General features: G+C 38.1%; 1 protein-coding gene across 4 annotated transcripts in view; it reads right to left on the bottom strand.

Moving 5' to 3' along the window:
• The window catches only part of PCNX2 (pecanex 2), a 98910-nt gene that overhangs the window by 50899 nt on the left and 35953 nt on the right, over positions 1-12058 (bottom strand). For 3 of the 4 annotated variants that reach the window (XM_087937519.1, XM_087937526.1, XM_087937511.1), the window contains 5 exons: positions 9999-10109; positions 8222-8313; positions 4893-5002; positions 3806-3902; positions 1672-1764 (listed from right to left, as the gene is read on the bottom strand). In XM_087937519.1, the coding sequence (XP_087793645.1) occupies positions 1672-1764; positions 3806-3902; positions 4893-5002; positions 8222-8313; positions 9999-10109 (503 nt within the window). The remainder of the gene's footprint in view (positions 1-1671; positions 1765-3805; positions 3903-4892; positions 5003-8221; positions 8314-9998; positions 10110-12058) is intronic. The other variant, XM_087937521.1, reaches the window with a different exon arrangement.

Below are 12058 nucleotides of genomic sequence, written 5' to 3'. Positions count from 1 at the left end.
GATGATTTATGATTGTAACTGAGCCTGGCAACTGCAGTCATCAAAATTATAAAGCAGGTCATCATGTGACTGACCCAATTTTATGACCCTTTCTTTTGGTGGAGGTCGTTAAGTGAACGTGACAATTATTAAGCAAACCCATATGTTTATTATGGGACTTTTTTTGCTGGAAACTGGAAGTAAATGCCCATTTCCAGCAAAACAATAATACATTGTGATCACATGACTGTGGAGTGCTACAGTCATAAATGTGGGCCAATTGCTGAATGCCCAAAATGCATATCAATGACTAGGGGGAGGGGAGAAATGTGGGAACTTTGAAACTGGGTTGCAAGTAGCTTTTGGGGACCTATTGTAACCTTCATTCAAGGATTACCTGCACTGTCTTGAAGCATATCAACTAAGAGAATTATAAATTAATAAGAAGGACACTGAGTGCCTTCACTGGTGGAGTATTTGCAAAACAGGAAGTCAGGTTGCTAACCCAGGCAAATACCTGAAATTTTAACATAGGATATGTGGGGCTGTTGCCCTACCTTAGTCCCCATGCCCCTTTCTGCTAACCCCCACTCCTTTAACTTCAAACTATCCACTATTGACCTTACCCCATTCCTAAGAGGTTTGTAAGGGTCTTGTATAAGTGCACCATCGTGCCTACCGTCCCTGTCCTATTGTCCCCATTTATTCTTACCTATTTCCTGCATTCTTACTCATGTTTATACTTTTACCTATTATCTTGTAAGCGATTGACAAACCAAATCAAATCAATCAGTAAATAAATGATTAATGGCAAGGAGAGGTGGTATTTAGAAGGAATGAAACGGAAAGAGTGAGGTGGCAGACTAAGTAGCATTAAAGGTGTAATAACAGGGAAATAAGTCAGAAAATCAATGTCAGTGAAGGAAAAATGTAGATATAACAGGTGATACATAAAACATTTTCAACTCAAATAACAGCAGATTCAAAGCTTCCTACTTAAAACAGGCTCACATCTAAAACTAAGCTATTTTAGACCATTCAAGATGAGTCTTGAGCCCAAAATAGCTCTGTTTAGAGTCTGACATTTTGAGCCTCAAACACTTCCAGGATGAATGAGACAGGTTGTGTGATGTACATGAAACCAAATGTTGCAAACTTGAAATCAGCATTTCGAATTCAAAACGTTCCAAATATAAAATATTCTGCAGACCTCCTAGAGGTGACCTACTTCTTTTTTTTTGTCCTTGAATCCTGTTTCACTCAGTCCCCACTATTAGCCCTCTTCTTTTCAAGTTGTTTTTTCTCCTTCCTGCCAAACTGACTTTCCATTTCAATGCAGGAAAGTAGGGCAACCCTAAACGTATCATAGTTGACCATTTTCCTCAACATCCAGACTGTTCATACATATTCCCAAACATAACATTACTCCAGCCATATTGTGCCAAAGGATTTGTTACTGCTGCCACAAAATCTCTTAGTATAATTATGCTATAATTGCTGTATATTTGTAACTAGACTCTTAATATGTGAAACAATATGAAACCTCATTACCCATTCCCTCTTACAAGCAAATATTTCTTCCCCTCGTCTGATTTTTAAAGCATTCTGAAACAGTATCTAATTGCTCTGAACAACAGATATATCGTCTTTAAAAATATATCCACACAGAAGGAAAGAAATGGTAATACTAACCCCTAATGACAAGAAAACGGTACTGGCACTGACTGCAAAGGATAGCACAGCAGCCACACAGCACACAACGAGATCTGATCTCAAGGTTTCTCTCTGTGAATATAATTTTTAAAATATAAAAATACAAGTAAAGACTCATTTGACTTACAAAATTAAACTACTTCTTGCTCTTCAGTTAACAGTTGCGTAATAATTACAGGAGTCTTGGCTTTAAAGAATCTTCTCCCTTTGTACTTGTTTAATGTTCAGGCCAAGGTACGGGCAAAGCTTCTTGAATCCAGATACGTGGTTTATCTAGCACACACTCTCCACAACGACAATTTAAACAAAGATGGCTATACAGGAACAGTCTTTATTGCACTCAGACTGGGAAGAATTGATTTCAACTTCGGACACAACCAATATGTTGCCGATGGTCAGATAATTGGTATGACCTAGGGTTGTTGTAAGGGAAAAATGAAGGATGGGCAAAAGAGTCTTGCTTTAATTCTTGGCAGGAGGGAGGGAGGGAGGGAGGGAGGGAGAGAAGGAAGGAAGGAAGGAAGGAAGGAAGGAAGGAAGGAAGGAAGGAAGGAAGGAAGGAAGGAAGGAAGGAAGGAAGGAAGGAAAGCATGCATGCAGGCAGGCAGGCAGGCAGGCAGGCAACAGGCGCTGTTTGTAATTTCTTATATGTGTAAACACTTTGCCAATGACACCTATTTTCCTTGGTGAATATGGATACAGAGTAGACAGTTCTCCCCATTGATCCTAAACTTTCTACATAGCAAATGTCTCAAAAGTTTCTTTCCCGAATGGGAAGGAACTAAGTTATTGTCCCTCTTCAATACAAATAAAACTATGTGTCTTTATACCTACTTTCCAAAATTTCCTAACAAATCACTAATATGTCTGGAAGAACAACTCAGTGCAAGCAATATAGAGGGAAAGGATTAATCTGTCTTTGCTAGAGCTGTATAACACTTTCAATTCAAAGCAAAAAAAAAAAAAGATGGTTCAAAGCTGCAGGCCAAGAAGCATAGCACTAAGCCACAATTCCTAGGACTGTCTCTAGTCTTTTCTCTCCCAGCTGTGAGGTAAATGCTGAAAACTTTTCCCTTTAAATAAAGGGAATGGATGCCTAAGTTTACATTGGGATGCCCTCAGAGGCATTTTCGTATCGCAGCTGAATTTATTATTATTAGTTGAGCCTGTTGAGCCGTATGGGAGCCTCTTCAATGGAGTGATTAAGATACTGGACTTGGTGCAGCAAAATCTGAATTGTAGTCCTGCCTTGGCATGAAACTCATCTCACTGATTCTGAGGCTGTCGGTCCTTTTCAAGGCGATGGCAAACCATTTCTGAAAATGCTGCCTAGAAAATTGTAAGGGTTTATTCATGTAGTTGCTAGATAATTCTGGGTCCAAAGCAAAAAAAAAAAAGTATGGTGTACAGCTTTGGGGAATAAAAAAATAAATAGGAAGCACCTTTCAACATTAAAGAATGCCAGTTACTTTTTATATAAGCTGGAGTGGGTGGGGTGGAGAGGGGTAAAGCTGAAAAAAAGGAAGAAGTGTAACATGTCCCTGAAATTGTCCTTCTTCTGCCATTCGACAAAGAATCCATCTGGACCAGTTTACAGTTCTACTGTAAAGAGATTTAAGCAATTTCATATAACATCATACAATAGCTCAAACCAGAGGTGGTATTCAGCGGGTTCTGACCAGTTCTGGAGAACCAGTAGTGGAAATTTTGAGTAGTTCAGAGAACCGGCAAATACCACCTCTGACTGGCCCCACCCCCATCTATTCTCTGCCTCCCGAGTCCCAGCTGATTGGCTGGGTCTTCTTTTGTTGCCCTGCACAGGAGAATGGAGCTGGAAAGCAGGTTAGTGGGATGGGGAGGGAATAGGGGTTTTGCAGTATCCTACCCCTGTCATGCCCACCAGGCCACGCCCACCAAGTCACACCATACCTACCAAGCCACACCCACCAAGTCACACCATCCCCACCAAGCCACGCCACACCCACCAAGCCACACCCACCAACCCACGCCCACAGAACCGGTAGTAAAAAAAAAATTGAATCCCACCACTGGCTCAAATGATACCATCACAAAGGTCTTAATAACACTTTCCCCCCCCCAAAAGAAAGCCTACCACTGATTCTCTCATCTTCTCAGGAAGTGGATCAACTCGTGGCTCTTCAAAATGTTGCTTTACAAGGTGCGGAAAATATTTACAGTGAATAAGAGACCTAATTTACAGAACAAATAAAAAACAGTTAGAACACCAATCTCCTGAAAAGGAAACAATCCTAGACAATAGACAATAATTTTTTCACCTAGCTCATTTAAGTAAAAAAAATTACCAACTCGAGATGAGTACCTTTTGGATCTGAAAGTGAAAGAACAGGCTCTGATTCCACCCCTCTAACTACAAGTGGCTGTAAGTTCATAGGTTTCCACTCCCATATTTGGAAAGCTTTCATCGTTAATTTTTGGATGAAGTGGAAGCAGTTTGCTCCGTCCCATATTTGGGTAGACCAGGTTGCCCTGATAGACCAGTGTCACAGAAAAATCCTTTTGGATAGGGTATTGTTTTTCTGGACCTACTTGGCACACAGTCTGGAGAACTTCTTGGTTACAAGAAGAACATTCAGAAACTCCAGCTGATCCAGAATGTAACCGTATGAACAGTTTTGGATACACAATGGTATATTCATGTAACATCACTGCTTCATAAGCAACGTATACCACAGTAAGCAATGGCTTCCAGTAGGTTTCTGGCTGCAAGTCAAGGTCCTCGATATCATCAATAAAGCAGTACATATCATGGAGCCAGGATACTTGAGAGAACACCAGTCTCTGGTAGTTTCTGGTGACCCCGTTATATTCATAGGTTAGGCATACCAGTCAGTCTCTCTCTCTCTCTCTCTCTCTCTCTCAGCCTAGCTCAAAGTTGTTATGGGAAAAATAGGAGGAGGAAGGTATGCTCTTCACATTAAGTTACTTGTAAAAGAAACAAAGGCGGGATACAAATACATTAAAATATATACTATCTTTTATATGTATGTTTCCTGTCCTATGTATGTTTCCTTTATATGGATGTTCTCTTTTTATGTTTATTACCTGCTCCAAGTCATTTGATTAAGATGGGCAACCAAATACATTTGTATAACAAATCCAACTATCTTATTACATAGTTCTATAGTTTAAGCCATACAAAAGCATCAGTGATAACTTACACTAAGACAGATGGATCACTGCTCTGCCTGCTCAAATGATAAGAAAGTGCCACTAAAAGCCCACAAAAGGCAGAGAACAGTGCGGGAATGTGTTCAGCATCCCATGGTTCCTATAGATAAAGAGGAGACAGAGATGGAAGGAATATGGATGTCTTTACATTGTTTGCAAGTTTGCAAGTTTCTGCGGAAATAAGTTAAATATCGTTAACATGCTGGAATTCACAATAATTAAATGGCTGTGTCATATATTAAATAAGCTATATTACATTTCATCAGGCTAATGAAGTTATGATATTTCAAGGTATCTAATTATGCAAACCACAATACCCCTAAAATGGGCAATTAAGTAAAAGAAGCAAGGAAAATCATGAGAGGCTGTTTTTTTTCTCCTACATACATTTTTAAATTACCGTATTTATCGGCGTATAACACGCACAGGCGTATAACACGCATTCCCTTTAATATGCGGCGGGCGCAGCGTCACGACGCTGCGCCGCCGCTAGGCACTATTGGGAACGGGACATCGGCGTATAACACGCATACATCATTTGCCCCCTATTTTCAGGGGGAAAAAGTGCGTGTTATACGCCGATAAATACGGTACATAAACTATATTTAAATAAATAAATAAATTCAAATGGCATTAATTTTTAAATTACATAAATATAATTTTAAATGAAAGGCACTTTTCCTTGCTCTTCAAAAAAACATAGTTATGAATTTGAAAGTGCAAAATAAAAATGAACAGGTTGAATTTAAGGCAGAACTTGCAAGGTGTTCTAGAACAGAATTGTATGGAAATTGTGATGAGAAAAATAGCAAAAACAACAATCCTCTCTCCTTTCTTCTTTCAAAAACTCATCACCTATTATTTCAGAAAGTTGAGTATCAACCAATATCTCATTAGTCAATTAATGAGCAATATAAAAGTAAGTTCTCTCCAAACTTCCTATTTCTGATTTTAAAACCCAACATATTCCTGGCCAGCATTTCAGCTTGATTTACTTGGCCAGCTTTAAAACTATTCGGTTTTTACATTTCACAGGGAGCTGGATTTTGAATGGAAAATGTTATAATTCTGTCTTCTATAGTTATCATACTTTCTTTTGACATTTTCATTTTTCAATGACATCTGCATTCGATTTTAGCAAGAATAGACAATGTACTGCCTCAGGATGTCCTCGCCCGCTAATTTTTTATTTTTTATTTTGAAGCACTGTGACTACTCAACAAAATCCAACAGCATAATTGTTAAAATCCAACAGAGTAATTTAATTCCAATCCAGAGGAGAAAAACATACAATTTTTGTATAAGTATTAAAAGTAGGATTGTTATGGTTGAAGAAAAATGAAAGTTCCACAGCCCCCCGAAAACAAGAAATACTGGTAAAATGTTAGATTTCCTATTTTGTAGAAGGTAACCATGCTTCATGAAGAACCCATAGCTGCTGACTTTGCCTATCACATTAATTCATAAGCCACGACTTACAAACCATAAGGGTTGAATTCACATACTAACCCAATATATTAGTCTATATTAGCGTTTCTCAACCTTAGCAACTTTAAGACTAGTGGACTTCAAGTCCCAGAATTCCACAGAATTGCTGGCTGAAGAACTCTGGGAATTGAAATCCAGAGATATTAAAGTTGGCCATGGTTCAGAAACACAGGTCTTGAATGTGAATACATCCCTGGAAAGAAAAAAACATTTGAGTTCTTTCTTGTGTCTGGAAGGGATACAGGCAGCTTTAGCACTGTCTGAAACTGACGATGAATCAGTTAATGGCAAGTAAATCCTGAATTGCAATCCATCCACCCATTCAATATTTAAAGTCATGCTTTTAAAAATCAGGCAGATGTCTTGTATAAAGAAGTATGTAAATGCCAACATTAGAGGACACTGGGATCAAAATATGAACTACATAGTACCATTTTGGAACAAATAATTATTCTGCTTACAAATATCTTCAAAAATAAAAAAAGCAATAAAAACTCAAATTATATGTAATTTCCCTGAGTAAATGGAAGGTCTGCAGTTGATGTATGTAATTTGCAGCAAATATCTTGTAAATCTTTTACCGCGTTCTCTAACTTCAGGGTAGCAGCATTATAAGCATATTTCAAAGCTCTAGGAAGCTCAGGCTGTGGGCAAGATTGCTTATCTACAAAACCACCTGCCTGCTGTAATTTAGCTTATTAACCTGCAGAAAGATGTGCAAATGACAGGACATGTTTAAAAGGATTGCCCTTAATACTATTTACCAAAGAGACTTTGAACGTTCAATTAACCCACAGAGAACACCAACGATATAAATGAGTTTCCATTAAATTCACATTCTCCCATCAGTAATCTCATTAAAAAAAATCCAGCTTTTCCCTCATTTCATTTTCCTTTCCCCTAATTTAACAAGAAACCAAAGCCTAGCTTATACACAGCAAAAGCGGCAATCTGTATGGCTCCCACACGGATGATGTTTAAGATGATGATAATATTTATTTCAGTACCCCCATTAGATTGGGCAGAAAAGGCATGCTGTGGATACCGTCAGCTAGGGATCTACATTTGGTGGGTCCCAGAGTATGTGTCTTCTCTGCTGTGGTGCCCACCTTATAGAACATTTCCCCCCTTCCCCATCCAATTACATTATCTCCATCACTTTTGACATTCTGGAAGGCTCTCAAGACCTGGCTATGTCATCAGGTGTGGGCTTCCCAGGGAATCAGAGATATGAATAGATAGCTCCATTGTTGAGCTATCCACTCTTCACTTGGGGCTTTGTATTGTGGGGTTTTTTAAAATACTATCTACTACTTAAGGTAGATTTTTACATTTGCATATTTGCCATTTTTAATATTTGTGGTTTTCATCCAAGGTTGTGCACCACCCAGAGTAAATTTTAGTGACATGGGCAGCTACACAAACTTGATTAATAAATAAAATAAAGAACATTTGAAGACTTAGCTTTTCCTCCCATGCTTTGGATTACACCTCTTATGAGATTTTATCAGTCTGAAGGATTGCTTTATTTGGATTTATATACTTCTTTTCTTGTTTTGAACTTTTTCCAAAGTCTCAAAATATATTTCTTACAATCAATGTATTTCTTATTTGCAGCTAAAATTATGCATAAAACATGATGTTTACAACAAATGCTGCTATCTACTTCCTCCCCATTCTCCAGGGCAGACCTTCCCTTTATAAGGATGGAAAAATAATGCAAATTAGATTTACATTCATATAGCTCCTAGATGTGGAAAAAAAGGAGAAAACAATATCATAGTCATGAGGAATTCTAGCCCATTTTGCTATCAGAATCACTCCTCCTTACCTTAACTGCATTGAAGCAGAATGTGTACAGGATAATTACAGCAATAAAGCTTCGAGAAATACTGTAGAGTGAAGAATACATTCCCACAACAGCTGAAATACAGAAACCAACATTCACTACTTTGTATCTGGTTATAACTACTGTAAGATAAATCAAAATGGTAAAAGCGTCCTATTATCAGAAAGGCCATTTTGCCCAGATGTGTTAAAACAAATTAGGTCATTCAATCAGATAAATTACTGGATGCAGAAATACAAGAACACCAGCCTCAAAACACAAGTTAAACAAGACCACAAATGCTACATTTGCGTTGAGACCCAGTAAAATAATACACAGCACCGGAGGAACTGGTTAACTTCAAGGAACCCTAGCTTGACAGCTGCCACGTGCTACAGAAAAATCAGCAAGCAGAAAACGTATCCACTTGCTCAATGTAATTGAATGCCGAATGCAAGAATTTTGGGAAAATAAAGTTTACTAAAACAGAACATTTTATTCTAAACATTGGTGGCCTAAATTGCAGATGTTCTTGATTTGAAACTACATTTTGAACTGGTCTCATGTATTTTGGGAAGTTCAAATTCCCACCAAGTGCCATGACGTTGGCCTCAATGTTTTGTAAAGGCCTCTCACTATTCGCGGGGCAAGCATAGCAACAGTCTGCAATTAATTACAGGCTACCATTGCAATGATCACAACCTAACAGTGGGAGAAAATGCAATTTCGTATTCTCCATTGATAAATGGGTAGGAAAAGTTAGTGACAAATGGAATAGAATAGAATACTTTTATTGGCCAAATGTGATTGGACATGCAAGGAATTTGTCTTGGTGTAAATACTCTCAGTATACATAAAGAAAGGTACATTCGTTAAGAATCAAGAATCATAATGTAGGCTTTTCATGGTAGGCTTTTACAGGTGATTAGAAAGAGATGGAGTAATATCCATCACAATGTAAGCTCCATCCTTGAATACTTGAATATGACATTGCAATGCAAATATAAAGCGGTGGCATTTGCAGATGTGATATCATGCAAGTTTTGGTGTTTTGGGGCTGGGAGTAAGGGTGTGCTACTGGAAGTTAGCCCTCATATCTCAGTTACCCAATTGCTGCACTTCTTTATGTTCCAAGGAGCTTAAGGCCACTAGTAACTATTACCTATCTTATGTTTTCCATCATTAGAAAGCAGTCTAGCTGCCAGCCCCAACACTGCTGGGCAATTCAGTTTTCTGTATTTTAAATTCTAATTCTGTGTCTATGTTTTGAAAAGTTAATGTACATTTTGGAAGAACAATGGACTCTCACGCATTCTGAGGCTGCCAAAGCACAACTCTTAGGTCATGCAGCTTCCTAAGACAGCAAAAAGGTCCTGGGCTGAGATAACCATCATTATGGTCCAAAACTCACTAATGCTAGAATAAAAAAGGGATTTAAATGCATAGAGTAAATGATTTACTCTATGCATTTAATAGAGATGAACTACTAGCAAGACATTGCATATGATCAATTTCTGAAAGAAGCATGGCTCCAATTGTATTGCTACAGAACTGTTTGCTGTAGTCCACATCGTTTTCCCCAAGAAACAGCAGTCTGTCACCTAAAGTGAACAAATGCAAAAGATAAGGCCACTGTCATGCTTTGAATAAGTATGTGGACAAGACAAAATTTAGCAGAGGCAGATTATCAGTCTGAAATGAACAGAAATTGCAACTATAAACACTCTCACCTAAATTCAACCAATTCTGGATATTACATATAACCATATATAGTACTTACCAGAACCACCAAAAGCCAGTATATCTATCTGTTCAAGGATATATATACAGAATGTGTTGATTTGTGGGAAAAGACCAAGAAGAGAAATCACAGGAAAGCAGTATAAAAATCCTGAAATTAGAAATGGAAAGAGAAGAGGCAGAAATAGGGAGGGGGAGAAAGGGAGAAAAAAGAGATTTGGTTGAATCCAAACAATTTATACAAGAAGAATGCTTTATATATTTATATTGGTAACTGGTGTCCCCTAACAGATAACAGATAATCAGAGTTGGAAGGGACCTTGTAGGTCATCTAGTCCAACCCCCGACCCAAGCGGGAGACCCTATACCATTTCTGATAGATGGCAGTCCGATCTCTTCTTGAAAGTCTCAAGTGATGGCGCTCCCATAACTTCTCAGGGCAAGATGTTCCATTGGTTAATTGTTCTCACTGTCAGAAAATTTCTCCTTATTTCCAGGTTAAATCTCTCCTTGTTCAGTTTCCATCCATTATTCCTTGTCTGGCCTACAGGCGCTTTAGAAAATAGCTTGACCCCTTCCTCTCTGTGGCAGCCCCTCAAATACTGTAAGACTGCTATCATGCCTCCCCTGGTCCTTCTCTTCACTAGACTAGCCATGCCCAGTTCCTGTAACCGTTCTTCATATATTTTAGTCTCCAGTCCCCGAATCATCCTGGTTGCTCCTCTGTACTTTTTCTAGTGTCTCAACATCTTTTTTGTAATGTGGTGAACAAAACTGGATGCAGTACTCTAGGTGTGGTCTTAGTAAGGCTTTATAGAGTGGTATTAGTATCTCACTTGACCTCGATTGTATCCCTCTGTTAATGCAACTTAGGATTGCATTATTCTATTACACAGTTATATATTAATACATGTATAATATATATTAATTGCTTAATATGCACTAAAAGGTGAAACATAGTGGTAACTAAAATTGCCAAGAGATGATCTGGTGGGAGAAAAATGGCTCCTCTCTCAGTCTCCTTCTTCTAAAAGAAAAAGCAATCAGAGAGCTATGTTGACGGGGCCATTGGGAATTTGTAGAAAATTGTGTTTCAAAGTTCTCCCAGATTGTTTGTTCCATTTCCTGGGCAAAACATAGTTCTGTTTCTGATAATCTGGCCTACAAACAACCATATGCTACAAGCTGGCATGGTGATATTTTTATTCCAATCTGTTGTACCATACATTAGAGAGCAACATCCAGCTTATGAGTCGTGCCGTAAGTTTTCAAAATGTGTGTGTGTATTTTTGGGCTTTTATCTATCTAGCACATAGTTACAGTACTAAGATTGTTCCTTCCATGTTGAAGGGTGGCTTAGGATAGCACAAGTAACTTTTGAGAGGAAAAAGCCACCCAAGCTGTTTTATTTTTGGAGAGATTCAACATTCTTGATATAAAAGAGTACATATATTTCAAAGGAAAACAATGGAAGATTTTAAATATCTCAAAAGGAAGAATAAAGATGTTTTAGAGTAAAAATCAGCTTGAATGACAAATCATGGCTATATGCAGGGATTCCATTCTACACCTTTCCTTCACAAACATCATTCATTATTCATTTTGTACCCAAAATCAATCTCTTTATGTAATGGGGAAAGAGATATCCTATTATGCAGATGGTGTGTTAAATATGAATCAGTTTCTCCACATGTGTAAAATATTCTCCATATTCTACGGGTCATCTACACAATGGATGGAATTTTATTCTGATGTAAAATGGCAAAGAGGGTTTTTATACATGAAGAGAAACAAACCACTCGTGGACACGTTTTGCCTGTTGCAGCCTAAGTCTACTAAAACAAAGTCTCTAAAATTGAGATGTTGCTGTTCTGCTAGCTTCAAGAATCTTTATTGGGTCACACCTCTATAGAAACTTTTTATCAGTGGTGGTTATTATACTCCTCTCCTTCCTCACTGATCTTTTCCCAGGCCCTATTTAGGGAGAAAAACTAACATAAATAAGTGATACCCTTTCTGCTTCATTTTTCAATTGTGATATCAACACATTCCGCTCAAGAATGACCCAGAATCCTCTTAGAGTGCAGTTCTGGAGGGAAA

The sequence above is a fragment of the Pseudonaja textilis genome, chromosome 1 (genome assembly GCF_049901715.1).
Source record: "Pseudonaja textilis isolate UNSWEBS1 chromosome 1, rPseTex1.2, whole genome shotgun sequence".
NCBI classification, from domain to species: domain Eukaryota; kingdom Metazoa; phylum Chordata; class Lepidosauria; order Squamata; family Elapidae; genus Pseudonaja; species Pseudonaja textilis.
The sequence above is the reverse complement of the archived record's forward strand: the minus strand, read 5'-3'. Positions and strand labels throughout refer to the sequence as shown.